General features: G+C 22.7%; 3 protein-coding genes across 3 annotated transcripts; 1 reads left to right on the top strand and 2 right to left on the bottom strand. All coding sequences in view use genetic code 6, as the record gives it.

The window, feature by feature from the left end:
* Positions 1-598: 598 nt before the first annotated feature.
* TTHERM_00312950 (pfkB family carbohydrate kinase) lies at positions 599-2306 on the top strand (the record flags this gene model as incomplete). The annotated part of the gene is made up of 3 exons (XM_001033476.3): positions 599-790; positions 841-1456; positions 2101-2306. The coding sequence occupies 3 exons, from the start codon at positions 599-601 to the stop codon at positions 2304-2306; spliced, it is 1014 nt and encodes a 337-aa protein (XP_001033476.2).
* Positions 2307-2710: 404 nt separating this feature from the next.
* On the bottom strand, positions 2711-6993 carry TTHERM_00312940 (hypothetical protein). Its single transcript, XM_001033475.3, has 4 exons — positions 6383-6993; positions 5700-5890; positions 4408-4875; positions 2711-4243 (listed from the first exon to the last, which is right to left on the bottom strand). The coding sequence occupies exons 1-4, from the start codon at positions 6749-6751 to the stop codon at positions 3793-3795; spliced, it is 1479 nt and encodes a 492-aa protein (XP_001033475.2). The 5' UTR covers positions 6752-6993; the 3' UTR covers positions 2711-3792.
* A 3238-nt stretch (positions 6994-10231) lies between these two features.
* On the bottom strand, positions 10232-22417 carry TTHERM_00312900 (hypothetical protein; the record flags this gene model as incomplete). Its single annotated transcript, XM_001033471.2, has 13 exons — positions 10232-10456; positions 12223-12425; positions 13016-13051; positions 13210-13473; positions 14811-14969; positions 17040-17424; positions 18092-18315; positions 19876-19986; positions 20475-20747; positions 20832-21100; positions 21333-21560; positions 21618-21726; positions 21811-22417. 13 exons carry the CDS (start codon positions 22415-22417, stop codon positions 10232-10234), a joined length of 3093 nt encoding a protein of 1030 aa, XP_001033471.2.
* Between the last annotated feature and the right edge of the window lie 1269 nt (positions 22418-23686).

The raw sequence follows: 23686 nt of genomic DNA, 5'->3' as shown, positions 1-23686 counted from the left end.
AAAATTAAAGGTTTGCGATTGATGCTTAATCAAGGTGTAATTATATAAAGTGTAAGTACAGTAGATATATTCTTTTGATTTCTCAAATAAAAATGTGGTTAATTTTGGAGTGCATAAGCAAGTGTGTTTTTGTATAAGATAATTAAAAATATACATAATCAATGATTAAAAAGAAATAATTAGATTTTTATATTAAAATTTTTAATTTATTTAGTTTTGTCCTGATTAGAGATTTAACTCATTGCGATTTACATTCTTACAAACATTTTTTTCAACTTGACACAAAATTTCTTAATTTCTTACAAAAGACTTCAAAATTTCTATTAAAAAATATACAAATTCTGTAAAGTAAAGATTTAAAACTAAAATGTCTTTTAAAAGATAAAATTAATATTGAAATCCCTTATTTATGTTAGTTGATTGGCTTTTTAATTATTGATAGATGGTTCAATAAAAACCTCTAAAGATGATATAAAAGACTCAAATTTGGTATGAAGTGATTGTAATATTACGAAACAAAAAGATATAATTTTAAAAAATAATATTGTTTGTTTGTATCAGATTTTTAACTAATATCTAATTAAATTATTTGCTAAGAATGGCTTAAAATACATATTCTATTTGCGTAGTTGGTTCTGGAAGTTTTGATTTATTCCTTTTGGTAAATCACTTCCCAGTAGAGGGAGAAACTTTGCAAGCAAATGACTCCTTTATTAAGAACGGAGGTAAAGGAGCTAATCAAGCAGTTGCTGCTGCTAAGTTAGGTGCAAAAACCATTTTCGCAGGATAGGTAAAAACAGATTTCTTAAGAGTTATTGGCAAATAAAATATTAAAAATAGTTTGGTCAAGACAAATATGGTGATGGTTTGGTAGAAGAAATGTCTCAATCTGGTGTTGATATGAGCAAAGTGAGAAGATTAGCAAACGTTTAAACTGGTTAGGCTATAATTACTTTAAACAAAAAGGGAGAAAATAGTATTATTATTGTTGGAGGTGCTAATACTCATTATGACCATTTAAATGTTCTACCTTAAGAATTCAAAGATGCAATTTAGTCAAGCAGAATTATTCTTTTATAAAAAGAGATCCCTTTAGAGATTAGTAAGTTAGCAGCAATTTATGCTAAGTAGCACAACAAGCTTGTTATGCTGGATTGTGGTGGTAGAGATGAAGATATTCCAGAAGAGTTGCTTTAAAATATAGATTTTATTTCTCCCAACTAGTCAGAATTAAAGAGAGTAATGAACATTAACTCAAGTGATCATGGAGAAATAACCATTGATGAAATCCGATAATAACTCTTAAGCAAATATCCTAATTTAACTGTTGTGTTAAAGGAGGGTTCTAAGGGAAGTGCTGTTATTACCAAAACTGATTACTTACACGTAGACTCTGCTTCTTTAATTAAACCTGATATCCTCAACACTTACAAAATTGTTGACACAACAGGTGCAGGTAAAATTAAAATAGAAATATTTATTATCTTAGATGAAAATTCTTTTATTTTAAGAGTTAAAAGAAAAAAAATAAGTTTATTACGTCATTTTAAACTAAATGATATCATATCATAAATAAAGATTGAATATATCTTTATCAAATTCAATAAATGAAAGTAAAAATACAAACAAAGAAAGAAAGATTCATTTGTTTTTCATATCTTTTTACAATAGATCAAAATAAAGATAGAACAAATAAAAAAAAAATAAGCAACAGTGTAGTTAATTTTTTGATATGTAGCTACTAGAATGGTAGTTTGTTTTGAACAATTCTCTAAAAGATTTAATAAATTTCAATAACAAATAAATCGTTTTTGTTTAAATGATTTTACATTCTATCTATCAATAATTTTGGCCTTTTTTTAGAATTTTGTATCAAAAAACTTGTAATGAAAAAAATTTTAATTTTTACAAATATATTATCTAAAGAGTAAACTTTTTAAGGGCTTTGAGGAAGCATAAATAAAATTTAAATTTATAATATTACATCAATTTTAAGAGATTTTTTTTTGTTGTTATAAAAATTTTAACTTTCAATATATCAAAAATATCTATTGAGCTTTTTCAAATGAAGGAGTAAATTTAATTTTGTGTAATAAATAGGTGATTGTTTTACTGCAGCTTTCTGTGTTGAATTCGACAAGCTTTTCCCTTAGAATGGAGTTTAATATGAAGATGCCTTAGAAAAATATAAAAAGTGCTTGCTATTTGCTAACTGCTCTGCCTTTGTTTGCATTACAGTGATGGGAGCAATGCCTTCTATGCCAAAGCTAGAAAGTGTGTAACAATTATTGTCTAAAGTTTAATGACAGTGAAAAATGAATAATCTTTAAATTATATGAAAATTTCTATAAATACTCATATATTATAAAGTATTTTGCAATAAATAGATGGACAGAAAAATGAATTTGGTTTAAAATTAGATTAGAAAAAATTTATAATTATTGTTGTAAGGATTTGAAAAGAATATCTTAATATTTGTGTGATTAGGAGGAAGTATTTGAAATTATATTTTTATCCAGAAATCAAAAGTAATATAATTGAGTATTTTTCAAAAATCCCTTTTGTATTCCTTGAGTGAAAAATTTTTTACACAGTTACTATTAATTTGTAAGATAATGATAAGAGTATAAAAAGATTTTTCTTTTGTTCGTTATTATTTATTTTACAGTAAGAGAAGAGAAAAAATTTTAATAAATTTAAATCTAAATTTGTTTGTGGTATACTAAGATTTTTTAAATCTATGGGGTAAACCGAATTAAAGTGTATTGATAATATAAAGGCAGATTAATTCTTATTGAAATTTATTTTCAGATAGAAAAGAATTCAATCTTTATGTTTTTTTGTTTGTTTGTTTGTTTGTTATTTATTTATTTATTTTGTTTATCTGACACATTAAACAAACCAGTGGATAAGATAAAATCAGATGGAAAAAAAGCTAAAAAAAAATAGATTGTTTGTTTATTATTCCAATAAATAAATAAATTGAGCAAATATATTTAGATTAAAATGTTTAATTTTATTTTAATAAGATATATTAAGTAATATAAAACACTTTTTTAATAAATTAATTCAGTATGACTGCATTTTTAAATTTTTTGGATTAGAATAAATATATTTTAATAATTAAATTTTGTTATTATTTGTATGTTGATTTATATTTTAATTTTGGTTTTCTTATTTTTTGTTTGTTATTATAATATAGAAGTTATTGTGACCTTCCCGACCTCTTTCTCTTCTAACTATTTATTAATGGTCTTTACACTAAATCAAATGCCTAATATCCTTACTCAGCCAATAGGCAAAATATGTGGTTTTAGTTAGGCTCTTATAATATTTAAGGAGGATTTATATTAATTGGATATTTTTGTCTTACAATTTAATTGCCAAAATTAAATAGATTTTAGTGTAATCAATATTTTCAGTCATTGATAAATAGTATCATTGAGCATAAAGGCGAAGGTTTATTAAGTTATTCATTAAATTTATGAATTGTGTTGTGAATTTTATTAAGGTGGTATTTATTTGTTAATTCAAGTGTTGTGTTTGTTTATTATATAGTAGGATAATAAGTGGTATATTTTGATTTAATTATTAGTTTTATGTTACTCTTGTTTAATTTTATTTTTCAATCAGGAAGGAAATAGGTATTTATTTACATTACTTTTTTGTTTGATTTATATTTTTTTAACTAGATTTCATCAAAAATTTGTTAAAATTTCTAATCTAAGGAAAAGCTATTTTTAATTGAAATACTCTGATTATTTGTTTCTTTATTATTTTTCAATGTTTTTCTCAGTTATCAAAGAAATTGTGGGAGGTTTTAGCTTACATGAAAGCATCGACGTTTGAAATAATGTATTTATCGTGAAGGATTCTGTATTTACATACTCTGTGTTGGTGTCTGTCCATTTCATTCAAAGGACATTCTAAGTTATATTCAAGAGTATTTTATTCGCTTTAGGAGAAGTGTTTTCTACCTCTAACCTTTTGAGGGGGAGCAGCAATTGTTTTTTTGTTTTATTCATTCTTAATGTTAACAACTTGATTAATGATGCTGATTCCAGATGTAGTTGAGACGATGCTGTATTTTGTTTATGTTTCGATCTTGTTTCCGACCTTTGAGAGATAAACTTAGTTCATATGAGATTCAACGTGAGAATCGGAGACAGAGTTTATCTTTGCATTTATTCTTTCAGTTAACATATTTATGACTGTGTTGTAGTATTCTTCATATGAAAGTAATCTAATATAATTAAAGGTGAATATTAGAAAAATGAAAACAAATAAATTAAAGAATCTGAATTTTCTATTGAGATTCTCAAAGCTAAATAATTTTAGACTTGGAGAATCTCAATAACAAAATTTATCAAATGCATTCGTAAAGTTCAATTAAAAAATAAATCTTACTCGGGAAGTCCGTTGTAAAGACAGAACATAGAGAATTGAGAAATTTCCCATCCAGCACGTTCCAAGAAGGATTTTGAGAAATGCATTGATGTTAAAGTGTTTTTCTTCATTTAGAAGGTATATGTAAGAGAGTCCTTGCCTGTCTTGTTGATTTCATTTTCGATACACTTTAATTCGTTCATGGATTGAATCTTGCCCTTTGAGACCTTTTTTCCACCTGTGGTGGTAGGGGCAACAGTTTAAATAGGGCATTCAGCGATAATTGGTGAAATAGCTGTTTCAGATTTAAGGTAAGGAGAGCTAAAAATACTGTTGTTACAAAGTTAAGTAGAGGAATCACAGCTGGTTAAGCTGATTTTTTTATTATTTTCAGTCTCAGGGATAGTTTCTCCTAATTTTTTAATCAAGTCAGCAATCTTTTTGAACTACTAATTGTTGTAACTTTCGAAGCGCTAAACGATGTATCTCCTATATAGTTAATAATATTATGTTAAAAATTTAATCTATAATATTTTGTTATATTTAAATTAGCAAGTTAATGCTATTCTTTTACAGTACATAAATTTTGCAAAAGAGCTTAAGGTTAAGGAATGTGTAAAAAGTGGAATAGACAAATTTTAAGATAATCTATGATTGACAGATTGTAAAAATCAAATTCGGGAGTATAAGTAAAGCAACTAAAGGAGTTCAGTGCTTTGAATTTATTTATACATTCTTTAAGTTATTGAGAGAAGGTGAATATCATTTAATTGTATTTTTTGATATGTGGGGAATCTCTCAATTAATTAAATTTTTTTTCTTTATTCTTTTGTTTTTCTTTTTTAAGAAATTTAGAATTCTTATTTTTTTTTACATGTGTAAATCATTAATTAATCATTTAAGCTAAATATTTTATTATAATCTCATTTTTATCCTTTTTATTACACACCATTCATTTTTTATTAAAAAAATCTTGTTATCTTTGAGATACTCTTGTTCTTTCTTTTTTCTATGTTAATTTTTAACTCATCTTATACTTGTAATGTAATTGTAATGGCTAAGAGTAATAGGCCATAAACTTTCTAAAAGATTTTTTAAAATATGCTTGAAAATTCTAAAGTCAAATTACAACTCTTATTTTTGAGCAAAAATCAAATTCTACAATCAATCAAATATTTTTATTTACATTTCTCATAAATTTTATTTATTATTATTTATTGGATTCCTTTGCCAATATTTTTACAATTAGGAATTAAAGAAATTAAAAATAACAAATCGTTTTTAAATAAATATATTGAGTTTTAATAAATTACCAGTCAATAAAGTCAACACCCAAATCTCTAAAGTAGACATTGCAAATGGAGTCATTTTTGGAGAGTACAACCTCAACAACATTTTTAAATAGATTTACGCAACTAAGAATAGGAATAATGGAATTGGCCAAGTGAGAATTGTCGATCATGCCCAAGGAAGCCTTAATGGCATCTTCATTTATCATGATATCCTAATTGGAAATAATAAAAAAAATTAGTTAGGATTATTATTAAATTTCGATTTAGAATTGGAATAATTAATCTGTAAAAGTGTGAGAAAAAATTTGAGATAATTAATTGATCGGAAAATTTGGTGATCAATTTGATTTTATCTATTTCTATTGCTTTATTTTTCAAACCAAATTAGATTCATTTTTTGGTATTTTGGGAAATAATAAATTTGCAAGTCTGCAAAGAAGATTTAATTTTATTCAATTTATATTTTTTTGACAATATAATTTGTTTGATTTGGAAAAGTATTTTTATTTCTTTATTTATTTCTTTATCAAATTTAATGAAAAGATTTAAATTTCTTTTATATTAATCCATTATTTCAATAACCTGGATTAAAATTTTTTTAGGAAATTTTTGTTGGCTTTCTATGCAAAGTCAACAGCATAAATGGAAGTTTTTTAAATATTTTTCAAATAAAATAAATTTGAGAATATAAAAAGATTTTTTACTCCTTAGATGCGGAAAGTGCTTTGGAGAGGGTTTAAAAATCTTGATGGGAAGTTTATCATTTGAGAAATAGATTAGTTTTCTTGTGCAATATTGACAAGAACAGCTGTTTCTTTCTTTTCTCTATTCTTTCTTTCAAGCTTAAGGAAAGTCTTATTTTTCTTTTGTCCCTCGAATTCAGTGTTAAGAAGCATTGTGTTTTATTTGGATCTTCCTACACAGAAGCTTTCCAATTCATTTGAAGAAGCTGTTAATTGTTCTTCGTTTCCAATTTATTAAGTTAATTACTAAGACTATTATGACAAGAACTTTAATTAATCAAATTAAGGGAAGGGATAGCTTTAGGTAGAGAGGAGGAGTTGTTGCATCATTTCAGATTTATTGTTTGTTTGTTTGTTAATTGTGTATAAATAATAGATAATAGAGGATTTGGTATTTGGTTAATAAGGGAAGGAGTTGCTTTTAAGAAAATAATGGTTTTATTTCAAGTTTTTTTAAAAGATAAAAAAATTTGGTTTTTTGTGAATTGTGTTTGTTTCTGTTGTTATTTTCTTGTTATTTGCAAATATTTTTGTATGAAATTAATTATTAATATATATCAAGCTTTCAACGCTGATTTAATTTGATTGCAAAGAGACCTATCTACAAAATTGAAATTTTGAATAGTTAATTATTATTATAGTTAGAGATTAAGAGATTTGTAAATTAATTGATCACATTCTATCTATCTATTTATCTATCGACCTAGGGGGTTGGTTATTTTTAATTTTTTTTGATGAGGAGTTAAAAAATTAAATTTTTTTTCTTCTTTTTTTAGATTTGTTAATTTAATTAAAGAGTATATGTATCAGCTTATTTTTTTTTATTTTTAATTTGTTTTTGCATGCATTTCTAGCTAATGCTTTTTTTCCCCAGATTTTGATAATTTTCGCATTTCAATTATTCGATGAGCTAGAAAGAATCATGTTAATATTACAGTCTCTGAAAATTAATTTTACCATTTTAAAATATGAAGCAAACTATAGCTTATATTTTTATTAAAGCTGAAATTTATTAGATTATATGAGTAAAACGAATCTTTGTATTCCTCATCTAGTTTTATACATATATCTTCCTTTTCATTTTATAAAATTGAAAAATTAGAATCTTTCATTCCTCCTCAACTGAAATTTACTAAGTTAAAGCTTTAAATTTATTATAAAATCTTAATCTGACAACTTTAAAGCTTACCCTCTCTCTTTTTTCTTTTCAATATTCATTAATTAGACTTGCTGCGCACATGCATACACACTTAAATACATATGTACATGCATACCTACTCCACCATTTATTTAATTAATTTATTATTTTTTTTCTAAAATCTAGCAATAAATTTTGATATTCATATATGTTTCTTTTAAAATCTCTAAGAAAGCAAGCAAAGTGTTAGCTAGCTAGCAAAGAAAGACACTCCTTCTTCATTATTTTCTACATTTTAGGCAGTAAACTAATTGCAAAACTTTTTTCTGACCAAAATTAAATTAATTTACAGTAGGCTGATATCTTAAGGCTATACTATGTAATACTAAATCTACACAGTAGGAAGATATATTATAGCAAATTGTTTTATTTTACTTTATTAATTTACATTTCTCTTAATTTGGTTTGATTATTTTATTATTCTTCATTTACTTAACTAATTATTTAGCTTCTGTGAGTTTCTTTTTGTTGTAAAAAAAGTTCTATGAAACAAATTTCAAGATACTTTGAATAAGCAAACTATTTTTTAAATAAATTTTTAGCTAATGTATCAATCGTATCTACTTAATACCTATTAAAACTTAATAGCAATTAAAGCAAAATTATAAACTTAAATTTTTATAGGAATGAAACAAATAGAATATATATATTTATATATTAAATAGTGGTGCAGGTTTTGGAATCAGATTTTGTTTTAATTTACATTTAAAAATTCTGTTCTTAATAACACTGGCTAAGCATATGTCGCAATATTAAAGAGATATTGCGGCAATACAAAATGGATACTCTTTTTTTTACTGTTATAAAAAATTATGCTGTCTTTATTTTGATTTATTTGCATATATTTCCAAAGAAAGATACTAATAAATTTAGCGCAAATGACTGTTTATAAATAATTGATTACAATCATCCAAATCTAAATTAAAGTTTTAAAGTGAAATTTTGTTTTTAGTTTACAACTCTTTGTATAATTCAATCTGCATATTCACAGAATCACAAAATTGATTCTGATATAATTTTCAAAATAGAAAGGCACCCATTAATTTACAACTATGGTTTTAGAAAAGCTTACTTTTTAATATGTTAAATCCCTACACTTAAAATAAGATTAAATAAATATTTCATGTTAAAAGCACGTCTGTTTCTTTAAACGAGAATTAAATTGCTTAATTTGGCCTTTTTTTTGTAAAATAAAATAGATAAAATAGTTATTATCAGAATGGTAATTTCTATTTTTGATGCTTCATTTCTTTCTTTCCTTCCTTTCTCCTTGATTTATAGCTTACTTTTTCTTTGGATAAGCCTGCTACCTTCAGTATTTCAATAATTTTGTCTGGGTGTTAGTTATGCTTTCTTTTTTGAAAACTTTTTCACTCCTTCCGAAGATAACAGTCTATCATATGTTAAAAAATTCTATGAAGGCACTAAGATGCTCTAATCAGTTTAGGCACTTGATGAGAATGTTTAATGTGCTATCCACACTTATAAAATACCTAAATATAATTTTTAAGCTTTCCTAAAAGGAAATTAAATTTTAGGAATTAAAATTTTGCACATATATTTTCAATCATTTTAATAATCAAACAATCCAGTTAGTCAGTCAATTAATCAAATATTACAAGAATTTTTCAAATAGAATAGCTTAAATTTGCTAACAACACAAAAATTTAATTTAAAAAATATTGATCAAATTTAGCATTTATGGATATGGAATTTTTTAAATGTTTTAATGTGTAACAACATAAACACTGTTATAATTTCTGACAACCTAAAAAACAAATTAAACACATTTCACTCATTTTTGGTTTTTGGGATATATTTACTAAATGTTTCATTACAGAGATAATTTGAAACAAAATACTTTAGAAGATGAATAAAATAAAAATTTAAATTGAAAGTTAGGAAAAGAAATTATATTTATCAGTTTAGAGTTTGTTAAAATGATGTTTATTTGACTATGTGGTATTGGAGATCTTGATTTTTTTTTCTATTTATCATTACCTTATTCAGAAATTGTTTTTATCTAATTTATTTTACAATTTGATTTTCTTTTTATCTATTTCAATTTAGATAAATCACAAATAAAAAGATAATTGAGACATTCATTATCTTTATTATACAATCATCTATTTAGTTAACTTAATCTAAAAAAATTAGGGTTTTATTGATATTAAATAATTTTATCACTATAACTGTGTACTGTAGAAGCATATTTGAATATTCTAAACTACAAAATTATTTTCAAATCAATAAATAGTATATCGAAAAATAATTTATTTTGAAAGAGGCTTAAAAATCTTAATCAATCAGATATATCATATGCAAGTCTCAGAGATAAAATTAAAAATAGATTATTATTAAACAACTATTTTTGATTACATATTAAAAAGAAAATAAAATACTTAACTTGCTTGGTGCAATATTTATAATGAGATAAATATCTTCTACAGTTTAATATTTAATTTTTCTCTTTGCTGAATACAAATAAAAGCAAGAAAGCAAAAGTTAACAATAGAAAGTGATTTGTAAAATAATAGTAAAATATTAAATAATGAATACTTATATAAAAAATATAAATATCATTTTAGTTTTATAATAAGTTTTATTTTATTTCATTAATTTTATCTAGGAGATAGCTCTTCGTAACTATACTCTTCTTCTTCTTACTCATCATTTTACTTAGAGCTACTAAAAAAGGATGTTGTAATTTGGCTATAGGCTGCCTTAAATCCTGCATCTGAGCATGTATTAAATAATCTTAATATTAAAGCTTCTAATTTATATGCCAATAGTAAATTTTTTCTCTATTCATAGCTGAGCTGAGTTTGGTTTTCAACCTAATTGTAATAGAACATAATTAAAATATATTGGTACTACTAAATATTTTCATATTAAAAGCGTGTTAATCCTTTAATTAAAAGTATAAAGGTTGTTAAAAATTTAAAAGGAATTTATGATATGTAAAAAGAATGAAAAGCTAAATTTATCCAAAAAAAGTCAGACTTTGCTTAGAATGTAAAAGTAACAGAGTGACTAAAGTTAAAAATAATTTAAACCATGTTAATTAAAGTAAAAAGCAATTCTCTATATGCAAATACTTCTTATTAAAATTTTATTTTGAATATATAACCGTAATCAATAAAATCGAATTTATTATCTTTGATAAATCAAAATGAGGGAACTTTTCTTTAATACCTACATTTGAGGCTAATAATTTTGATTTCATAATTTCATTTTATCTACTAAAATGGTAATAGTAGAGTTAAATAAAGTCTAAAATCTTAACAATAATAAATAGAAAGCAAAATTATGTTTGAATGATTTTTGGTAGTTTGTATTTAATCTTGTATGCATGCAATATGCACTGATTGTAAAAAAGAAGTCTGAGAAAATCAATCAAAAAAAAGAGAGGGTGGAGAAGAATGAATTAGATTACAAATTTAATTTTTATTTATAGTCAAATTAGGAGCAAAATAAGAAATCAATAAGTAGTTGATTTAATCACTAAAATAGATGATTGGTTGATTGCTTGTATATATTTTTGCTTATTATTATTTAGATTATTAAAAACTTTAAATGAAGATAAATTTTATAAGTCTAATACTATTTTTGTTATTTAAAAATTTGTTTCTATGTTGCTAAAACTGTAAATTATGAGGAGTAGGTCAAATATAAATCATGTAAATTCTTTAAATTATCAATATAACATTTGGTTAAGAGAGATTTTAAATTTAAAAGGCTATTTATCTTACAAATCCTTTTATTTTTTAATTGTGCACTGGGCCTATTTTCATATAAATTATATGCCGAATCAAGTGTTAAAATTATTTGATATAAATTGTAAGCTATCAATATCATAGATGTCTTTACACTTTTATAAAAAAGTTTTTCCTTTTCATATTTATGTTTATTCCAAGAAAATATTTATTTCGTTTATTTCAAGCCATCAATCAATTTCCCAGTTTCTTATTGGAATAAGTTAAACTAAGCGTGCATGAGAATATATATATGCCTATGCATAAAAGCCTATGATTGAAGCAAAAAAGAAAATGATGTAATTCTTTTACTAATAAATTATATTAATACATCTTATTACCTCATAGCTATTGAATTTTAAAATTCACATATAAAATTTATAGAAAAACAAACTGTGAAACAAAAGTTTTTCTTTAAAACCACATGATCAAATAAACAAAAAAAGAAATAAAGTATCTTTCAAATTCTTAAAAATTAATTTGATGCAACTAAATTTATGTTTAGCAATTCGAACATTTATCATTGTTCATTTTACAAAAGATTTGTAAAAATTCAAGCAAAATACAAACTTATTTTTACCAATAATTTGGATTTGAGATTGGATGGAACATAGTAAAATTAAATATTTGTTAATGTTTATTGATTTAAAATGATGAGTATTTAACAAGATAGAGAAATTGCCAAAATTAGAATTTAACAATATTTTAAAATAATTTATACTTAGAAAGAATATCGATTGAATTAAAATATGTTGGAATCTCCTCATTGATTTAAAGTTTAAATGGGAAAAAAAATGTATAAGTTTCCCTTTAATATCTTTTTTATATAATTTATAAGTTCTAATTACATTTGGAATTCCAGGGAGGGGTTATAAATTAGCTTCTTCAGCAATACGAGCTAAAGCTTCATAAAATTCAACTATGTTCATCTGAAAAATTCTGTCTTAAGTTTGTTCATCTACTTGTGTCATCATGGATAAATTGAAAGCAAAGTTCGCAACTTAGCTACCAAATTTGTCATCGTTTAATAGGCCTGAGAGAGCAATTATGTCTTTATTATAAATTTTAATGTATTTGTAGCATGAAAAATCGGTTTAAAAAATCAGAATTAAAATTTTTTAAATGTAAGAATAGGTTAAGCAATCATCAAATATTCATTTTTTCTTAAAAACTTTTTTGAAAATGTAATAAATTTGAATTAATAATTTTGCTATTTGTTGAGGAGAGAAACGAATGTCGTTGCGTTAGGAAATAGACTTTTTTGGATATTTTTTTATAATGCAAGGAAGTCAATTTAAAATTGGAAAACAAACATTATATTAAGCAAGTAAGCGAGTAAATTCAAAATCTCATTTAGTGAATATTATTAAATTAAGTCCAACTAATTAATTCAAGTTTTATATTATTTTTAATTTCTTTTTCAAAATTTCTGTAAATGATCTCTGTTTTTATGAAAAATTAATCGCTTTAGGGTAGGTTTTTAAGAATCACTTGTCAGATACTAAAAAATTAAAATTTATTTTTGAAAGGGGGTCTGGTCTGTCTTTTGTCTGGATGTGTTAGTATCTTTCAAAAACCAGTTGAAAAATTATTTGATCACAACAAAATTTTTGATATTATGATAGTAGGAAATTGTATTACTATTTAGCTCTTCGAGACACATGAATGGACTTTATCCTAATAATTTTTATTATAGAAAAAAAAAAATTACTAAATTTCAGACTCAACATTTTAGCTAAAAAAAGCTATTTTTCAAAAAATATTTTGAAAAGGCGAAGATCAGGATTAAAGGACACATAATAGAATTGTATAGAATTTAAGCAAATTTTATTTACCTGGCTTAACCTTTTTTTTAGAATGTCTTCTATATATATGCTCTATGATAGGTTTATAATTTTTAAGACAGTAATCGCATTCTTCGTTCCAGTACCTCTATTCTCTCCATGTGTGTGGAGAGTGTGAGGTGAACTCCTTTTCTAGATGTTCGTCCCACATCTGACTTATAGCTTCAAAATATGTAGTAGACTTTTTGCTTTTCAAAATATACTTTTCTTCTGCTATTCTTACAAGCACTTCCATAAGCTAGTATCTAGTAATTCCTAGATTAATTGAGAAAATTTAAATGAAGTATAGATAATATAGAAATGATTGATTTAAATTTTAAAATTTTATCATTTTAAAATGCTGAAAGTAAGTGTAAAATAAACTTGAATATATTAATAAAATTTCATTCAAGCGAGCTTATTGCATATGAGTAGGTAGTTGTTTTTTTAAATCCGATTTAGATAAATTGGATTATTGATTCATTTAACTTAAAAGGGTGGGTAGAAGAGATTTTTTTAAAATAGAAAGAAAGTGAAAAAGTGAAAACTTAAAATATGATTTGCTTGTTTGTATATTTATTTTTTATTTATTAATAGAATATTTCTAATTTAGTGTTACAAATCAACTATATTTCTTTTTCAAAAAACATGGTTAAAGCAACCTGAAACTATTTGTAATCAATGTATTCTACATCCATTAATTTAAAGAAAAATATTCTTTTATATTATCAAAATAAAAAATATCCCATAAATTCAAATCTCATTTTCTGTATAAATGTAATCTGACTTTCATAAATTCTGTCAAGGTTTCAATTTTAACAAATCATTAAAAAGTAAGAAAATTATTACTCTGTAAAATAAGAAGAATCAGCTATTTTCTGAATGTAATAAAACAATAAATTAACTAAATTAATTAAATCTCTAAAATAAAAATTGTATATTTTTCAAAAAGGCTGTAGCGTTTTCCTCATATTTTATATTATATTTTGTATATCATAACCGGATTTGCAATAAAATACTTAATTGTTTTATACACGCTAGCTAACTAGTTCGTTCTCTCAAGAAAAATAAAACAACTATAAATAAATGATGAAAAAAAATTCTATTAGGAGCATTTCTTTTTTTCTTTTTTATTAATTTACAACTATCTCCTGTAAACATAAATAGAATATGTCATAAATAAAATGGTAATTGACGTTTATAACATCATTAATTTCTAGATGCAAAAAAAATTGTTAATTAAAATTTACTATTATTTAATAATTTTTTTCGCAAAAGTAAAAAATCATATGTTTTTCTTTATGTTATCATTAAGTTTATTTAGTTTGAAATTAGATTACAATTTTTCATGCTATTTACTTATCACGCATTCAAAGCTCACCGCATAAATATTAAATACTTAGCAACTTCCAAATGCTTTATCTCAAATTAAAAATATTTTCTAAAGATTATTTTTAAATTTGAAATTAATTTATTTTATGCTTGCTTGCTTGGTTATATTAAGGCAGTAAAGAATTAAGTGGTTATCCATTTATGCAATTTATTTTACCATAAGATAATTAATTAATTAAATACTAATAAATTGATTAATGTTATTAAATTTTTGTTAATACCTCTTTCGGGGTTCCTAAAATTTCCTTTATCTCCTATAGAAGTTGTTGCAGTCCATTTGATATCAACGTCAGCGTCTTTCAAATTTTTATTATCAATTAAATTTGTTTAGTTGACCAGATCTGTAAATTAAAGTTTTTGTATGGCCCATACATCACCAACTATATATAAAATAATTATTCAATTAGCTTATGTAAAGTAAATTAAATTGCAAAATAGCAACATATATTTTATTTTACAGTATTAAATCCGAGTTGGATTACAAAATATTAAAATTTTTAATAGCTGTAAAATAGCTTAAAATTGATAATTTATTTTTTACTGTTTTGATATTATAAATATATGATATTTAAAACAAAATCTATCATTTTCTATTCAAAATTGGTTTAAAATAGAAAAAAAGCCTAGCATTTTAATTTACTGAATTTAATTAAAATCTATCTATTTATTGAATTTTGGAAAAGAAATTAACTTTTTTTTTTTGAATATTGAAGCAGCATATTCATCTATTATGTTTAAAATAAAATAAATTCTGTGTTCAGTGAAGCATTTTTTTGTTGTAAAAAGTTAAAATTTAAAAAAAAGTTTAAGCCTATTATCGAATTGAAACAAAATTTACTGAATTAAAATAAAAATTTGCCTATTATACAGTAAGATTGCATTGTTAATTTTACTTAATTTTTATATTAAAAGTAGGAAACTCCTTCTTTGTGCCTAATCAATTATTATTTTTTCTTACTTTGCAATTAAATTAAAATGAAAGTACTAGAAAAATTGACAAAAATTGATGGTAATTGATCAAAATATTATTAAGAATAGCCAGAAATCAAATAAAATATAATTTAAGAAAGCAAGAGTACCTCTTTATTACTCATAATACAAAACAAATAAGCTTGTCTTTAAATCTGTAACCTAATATATTTAATTTACAAACATAATATTCATCAATTTTCAAATATGCGAACTATTCTTTTACAAAATTAATTTTAGTACAAATTTAATGTGCATTTAGGGGGATTTATTTTGTGAAATAGCTTATTAACTAATAAAGATATTTTTTTAAGGGTAGGTTTTTCAATCTAACTATTGATTATAAATATAATTTTGTTTATTTTTTTATAGATGAGTAAATCAAATCAAATTTAAGGAAAATTTTTATTCTGCTTGTTTCTGAAGTTATCGTAAGCTAAAGCAAATATGATTATAACTCAGAATAAAAAGATATATCAACTTATTAAGCATATCTTAGCTTTTAGATTTATTTATTAACTGTTTGACATTATAAAAAATAGACAATCAAAAAAAAAATAAAACCAGCTTTGAGAATCACATTTAATTAGTGTAAATGACTCTTTCAATTAAATTAAGCTAAAATTAAGCAAAATAATAGGCAATTTGTGTGGGAAATAAACACTCATGAACATTGTCATTTATTTCATCAGAAAATTAAAATATAAGCTTATTATAAAGAGAAAGTTAAAAGTTAATGTGATTGTAAATTAGATTATTAAATCACAGTTAATATTAAGGCGTTTTGGCTTTTCTTAAAAATGCAACTATGTTTTTAAATCATGATTTTATTATATAGAAAAACTTTCATGTTATATTAAGTAACTTATTTCGAAGGAATACACATTCATTTTATAATCACTTTATAATAAATCTAAATCTAATTTGAATATGAATATGAATTCAACCCAATACTTTTCTCTCGACCGAAAATGTGATTAATCAATCAATAAATAAATATATATAGAGAGAGAGATAGAAAGATTGATTGATTGATGTACTGATAATAGAGAGTATTCCAAAAGATTTATTCATTAGGCTCATTTAATCTAAAAGAATTAATTACGATGATATAAATTTTAAAAACTAAGATTTACTCATTTAATTTTATTATGTGAACGAACTTAATTAATAAATTTTCATCTAAGGTTATTGTCTTTTCTGTTAAATTTTATTTGAATTAGGTAATTCGTTATCAAAAGTATTAAAATTTTAGTGTGAATTAAAATTCTTTTATGCTATTCAAATTAAATTTTTACGTAATAGTCTATGAAGACTTATGTAAATTTCTAAATTGGATTCTTATATTTACTGCTTCGATTTACATTATTAAATTACTGTATTAACATTTTTCAGATTAAATTTTCTTCATAATAAAAAAAAAGGAGTGGCTTCAAAAATTTGCTAGTTTAAGCAGAAAGTCATAGATTTTGTTAATTTACTTGGATTTTGTGATGCATAATGCTTGTAGGTATCTTTTATGTACTTGTATTTTTACTACAGGAAATCTTTTACTTTTTACAAATCTTCAGGTTTATTTTTAATTATTCTTGGAATTTTGCAATACTCCCAATCAAATTCAAAGCACTTTGTAATTAAATTGTCATCATCTTAACGCCATTAAGCCATTAACGAAATAGGGAATGTCCATTTTATTTTTTCTTTTCTTTTTTTTGGTGGAACGTAGACAGGATCTTTTACTCGAGGTAGAAGACTAATCTAGGGTTCATAATACTTAGTAAAAACCCCTGTACTTTTTTCTACGTAACAGTGATTAATCTATTCTAATAAAACATCCTTTGTAGTACCATCAAAAATCTGCACCGACTTTTATTAAAAAACAAAAACTAAAATGCAGGAAGATTGTAAGTAAGTCATGGTTAAATAAAAAAATTCGATGATAAACTTTTGCTGGATTTATTTTTAAGTAATAATCGTAAATAATTTTTTTTATTGTTAGAATATACTTTATTTTTCATTAAAAAGCAACTATCCTTTATTAAATATTTTTTATCAAGTGTTAGTTTTCAAACGGATTTTAGTTACCTCTTTAAATTTTAATTTTATATTTACTCAATTATAATAGCAAAAAATGCAAATAAATAAAAAAGAAAATACTTTTTATAAATATTATTTATCAGTATTAACAAATAATTATCGACTTATTTTTAATTGTTTTAGTTTTTATGCAAAAATATGAAGTGTATTTTTCTCAATCACAACTTATTTTATTCTTGAAAATGTATTTTTTGTTTGATAATTAAATTTTTCGTATTACTCAAAAAATTTAGTTTACATTTGTTAAATTTTTCATTTATACTTTCTTTTCTCATCAATCAATTAAAATATTAGCAGACTTTGCAGTTGTAATAAACAAAAATAAACATTCAATACATAAATAAATAGTTATCATTAAAATTTAAAGATTTTCAGTAAAAGTAAAATTAAAATTTAAAATTGTTTTGTTAAGCAAAAAATTTAATTAGAATATTACTTTAATGTGCTTTTAATCAAGCAAATTTTTCTTATGTTGATTTTTTGCTATCATTTCGTTTTCTTGGCTGGAGTAGAAATAGTCCAGGTTTCCTGGGGGCATCATTCTCTTATATGAAAAAAAGTTTTATTATTATCCATCCTTTTTTCCAAAATAGTTTGATCGAAAATTTTCAAAATTAAAGTGAATAAATAAAGGATCTCTGCTGTACTCACCGGATAACCCTAATATTTATAATCACAATGTAATCAATATAAAAGGAATAATTAATTTTTTTATTAATTTAATTCTTAATATGCCATATCTCTAATAAATAAATAACTTATTATCAAAAAGTAAATAAAAAATAATATATTTAAAACTTTAAAATGAGCAAATTCCTTAACCAAAATTATTTTTGAAATATTTGTTGTAAAAGCAGACAGATACGTGTCTTTTATTGCTTTAATAACAAGAGGAAATTGAATTATTAATACAAATTACATTTATATTTATTATGTGTTAAGGTGAATTAATAAAAATACATTCGAATAATATTTAATCTTTCTTAGAAATAAAATTTACACCATAAATATTTTGCCTAAATTTAGTGAAAGAATTTTCACAGATTGATTCTAAATCATCTAATAAAAGTGATATTAATAATAAACATTTTGCTTACAGTGTAGTTGATACATTTTTTTTAATATGGGAAATTATAAATCAAAATCATAATTATATTTATTGAGAGTTAATATTTATGAACTTCTAAAAGTTTGATAAAAAAGTTAATCATTTGCTTATTTATCATTATTAGGTATTATTTTGCTTTTATGGATGAATATTGATAAAAGTAGTAAATTTGAGCACAAATGATGATAAATGACTCATTTATATTTTCTAAAAAAAACCTTTAATATTTCCTTAGCAAAGTCTCTAAAAAATTCAATTTACAAATTGATTCTAAAGTTGATTTTTACTATCTAAGAAAATAAGCATCTAAAGCATCAGTGATTATTTGAGCAATATATTAAAAACAATTTTCGTTAAAGTAAATTCTTGTTAATAAAATTAATTTATTCAAACTTTCAAGAATCTTCAAAAAAAACTAGAGATATAAACGAAAATTGCATCTTCTATCATTATTTACAATTTTAATAAATCAAAATAATTATTTATTTTCTTTGAAATTTTAAATGTGAATAAATAAAAAATTTGCTTTTTCAATTTGAAATTGAATTTGAATGTAATAAGTAAATAAACTATTCTAACCTTTCATGCTGTTTAAAAATATTTAAATTTTTTAATATTTATTGGATATATAAATTTTTTTATCTTAGTGTTAGGAAGCATAATGTTTAATGGTTGATTTTTACTTTAAAATGCTTAACTCATGTTTTAAATAATTGAGGAAAATAACATTATTTTTCATAAAATTTTTCATGATAATTTGATTTTTTGGCAAAATGCTCAAACTATTTTTGGTTTAGTACTATTTGCTAAATACACATTAAGTAAATTAAAACTGGTTTGATTTCAAATATGCTAAAATATGTAATCTTAATTTTTGTAATAGCTTATAATTTTTGTGTATAAATTCTCATTTAAAATAAATAACAAATTTACAATTCTTTAAAAGTAAATTTATATGTAACTTGGTGAAATGAATTAGTAACTTACTAGAAAAATTATAGCAAAAATTCTTAGTATTATTATACTATCATTTCAAGGCTTTTACCTGCTTAACCTTACTAGGGAAAGCTTGTACAATAGTAAAACTAAAAATTTTTTAATTTTAATTTTACCTATGTCCCATCTGAATTCCAACTCCTGCCAGCCATCACATATCCAACAGCAATCAGCCAAATCTACATCTCTATCTGACCTGTATACTTCTCTGTTTAATGTATTGATACCTGAAATAATTTACAACATAGAATATCAATCATAAAAGCATCTATCTAAAAAATAGATTTTGAAATATTAATTTGTGAAGCTTGCATTTAAAAATAAAATTCTATTTGCTTAATGATTCAACAAGTATTCATATATGATGCTCATGTAAATCTAATGTAAAACAAATTGCGTAATTTAATATCTTAGATTATTCTATTAGAATTTAAATGACTCAATTAAATTAAATTTTGAGTAAATTGTATTCTTTTTGATTTAATTAAATTATTGCTCTTTTTAACCATAAAAAATAATTAAGTAAGATAAAATTAATATATGAAATCTAATAATGTTACATTGAATTTATATCATTTATTCATGATAAGCAACTTTACACTTGAATTTGTTTTTTTTTTACAAAAATTTATAAAAGGTAATTAAATTTATACCTTACATCAATCACCTAATAAATTCTAAAATTCATTTAAAAACAATCAAAATATTTATTTACTTTTTATTTGTCTCTTGTTATGCAGACCTACCAGTAATTACTACTAATTTTCTTAAACTACCAAAAATCCTCGAGAGTCTACAAACCCATAATTTCCTTCAAAATGAAAACCATAAATTGTTTTGTTAGATTCTAGACTTTTAGAAATAGCTAAAGAGTCTTCATATGAAAAAAAATTGCTGCTTAAATCCATATGGCAAACATCAGTATTCTTTTGCATGAAATTTTCTATGTCGCTTACACAGCTTCCGCCTTTACCAAGGCTGTTACACGCTACATATCAAATAAATGTAATTAATGAATAAATTATACTAGAAGAAAAGCAAATTTATAGATCAAAAAAGTTAAGTAAATTACATAGGTCTATAACTTTTAAGTAATTATTCTCTATTAAAGCAGAAAAAATCTCTTAGCCACTGCTACCCTTGAGTTAATTCCAGCCCAAATAGAGTTCATAAATAAAACAATTTTTAACTATTTGGCCTAAATAAAAGCTAACATTATCACTTAAATTATTATCAGAAAGGTCGAGAATCCTTAAATTTTAGTTTTTTAGAATAGATTAAAATAGATCTTTAACTGCTGTGTCTCCTAGCTTATTCCCACCTAAATTTAATACTTCCAGCCTTTTACAAAATTTTTAAGTTGTGTTAAAAATAAATTGTAAGAATAAATACAAAATTATAACTCTGTGAATTTAAAGTAAATAAATTTAATATTTATTAAACGGATAACTTTCTAAATTAATTTAATTAATATTTGTTAAAATAAATAATAATTTTCTAAAATATTTCAATATAATAAATGAAAAAAAATAATTTTAAGCAAATAATTCTTATGATTTATTTATTTTTTTACTTGCACTACTTTTAAGAAATTTACTGTGAAATTTAATCACACCCTATTTTGCCTATTCTGTTATTTGCTATATTGATAATTTTAGCATTTTTCATAATTTATTATATCAAAGCATTTGAGCTCTAAGAACTGATTCTATTATTTTGCAGCTAGAATTAACTTATATTATTATATCCACTTATTCCAGATGTTAAAAGTTAGGCATATTTATCTCCGTATCTCATATACCTAAATATTATACAATTATACACTTTATCAAACAAATTACTTATATTTTTAAAATACTATAACTTTAAGATGTCTTTATCTGTTTTCTCTTTTTTAAATATACCCACTTTCGAGGGTAGCACAAAGTGCTTTTCACTCTTATCTAGCATTTCTGTGACACCCGAATCTAATAATGTATTGAGTAAAAATTACATTAAAAATTATTATTTTTCATTATTAATTATAAAGTAAGTAGAACTAATTTATTTACTTGGAATATTGAAATGCTAATTTTGTTGTAAGGTTCTATCAAGACTTTTATAATGTTTATAATATTATTCTATTGATTTTTTTCCTCTTTATTTTATAACGGCCTAGTCTCTTGGAAGTATTTAAAAAGTTTCTAACATATTCTTCTAAAATTATAGATCCTCTAACTATTCTTTTTAGTTTTCGGTTTAAGAATTCATATCAATATTAATTAGAGAAGATCTTTTTGATTGATTTATTACTGGTTTAATATGAAACGATCTTTTTATAGTTGATCTACTCACAGAATTACTTTATATGTTCAGAACATTATTCAATTGCGATCTCATGTGTAGTAATTTATATTTTCCCTCTTAAATATTTTACATTAAAATTTTATCATTTTTGTAGCTAATTAAAAACGGATCGCTGCTATTTCTTGAAATAGTTAAATCAAATGTTCCATTAGTTATTTAAGTTGTTTAACTAACTCGTGAACTTCTAGGTGTAGAACTTCCTCTGTTTCCATGCACTTTTGCTGTTTCATCTTTAGCTCTAAAGTTTTAAAATTCAACTTAATTCAATTATTTTGCATGGTTAATCTGTGGTAAAAAATATGAATTTTTCATTATTTCTACGCTTTTAGTATCGTTTAAAAAGGAAATTATATTTTTAATTTAGAAAACTCATTACAAAAATAAATAAATAATAAATAAGATAGCAGCAACAAATCAATCAAATAATGACTAATATTTAAATTTACATTAAATAATTAATTAATTAATAAGTCTAAATATCATTTTATCAATTAATGTTGAAATAGTAAGTAATTTAAGCATATTTTTTTATAATTTAAAACAAACAAATTTTTTAAATTAACAGCCAAATATTAAGTAAAAAATAAATTATCTTAAATATTATTATTATAAAAAAGAAATAAACTTTTTAAAAAGTTGTAAACAATTCAAAAATTAGGGAAATAGCTAATTAAACTAAAAAGATTAAAAATCAAAATATATTTAATTAATTTAGCAGCAAACCCATTCTTCTCATTTAAAATATTTAAATTTACATTAAATAATTAATTAATTAATAAGTCTAAATATCATTTTATCAATTAATGTTGAAATAGTAAGTAATTCAAGCATATTTTTTTATAATTTAAAACAAACAAATTTTTTAAATTAACAGCCAAATATTAAGTAAAAAATAAATTATCTTAAATATTATTATTATAAAAAAGAAATAAACTTTTTAAAAAGTTGTAAACAATTCAAAAATTAGGGAAATAGCTAATTAAACTAAAAAGATTAAAAATCAAAATATATTTAATTAATTTAGCAGCAAACCCATTCTTCTCATTTAAAGTCTAAACAAAAAATAAGATATTTGTTTAATTAGTAATTCAAAATTCAATTATTTGATATCTATGAAAAAGACACCTACCTATCTACCTACCTGCTCCCCCTTTAAGTACTTATTAATTTAAAAGTATTAATATATCTACAAATTTCATTGCTTTATTAGTATAAAGCTTAATAATATATAAAAAGATAATAAATAAACCTTATACAATCAATACAAGTAAGTAAATTAAATTAGTATATTAGATATTAAATAATTAAATATAATTATGTTTAATATTAAACAAATTAAAATATTTTATTATGCTAATAACAAACAGATAAAGAAATGAGTCAAGACCTTTTTATATCTAAAGAAAGTTATCAAATTATTTTTTTTTAATTTAAAGTTTGGTAATATTTTTTAAATTTTACAAATAAAATAAAGTTTAAAATGTAATTTATAAAAATTAATTTAAAAAAATAAAGTTTAAAATATAATTTTATAAAAATTAATTTATTTTTTGTTTTAATACATAGTGGAAAATGTCATCA

The sequence above is a fragment of the Tetrahymena thermophila genome (genome assembly GCF_000189635.1).
Source record: "Tetrahymena thermophila SB210 genomic scaffold scf_8254431, whole genome shotgun sequence".
In the NCBI taxonomy this organism is placed as follows: Eukaryota; Ciliophora; class Oligohymenophorea; order Hymenostomatida; family Tetrahymenidae; genus Tetrahymena; species Tetrahymena thermophila.
Note: the sequence above shows the minus strand (reverse complement) of the source record. Positions and strands in the feature narration are given on the sequence as shown.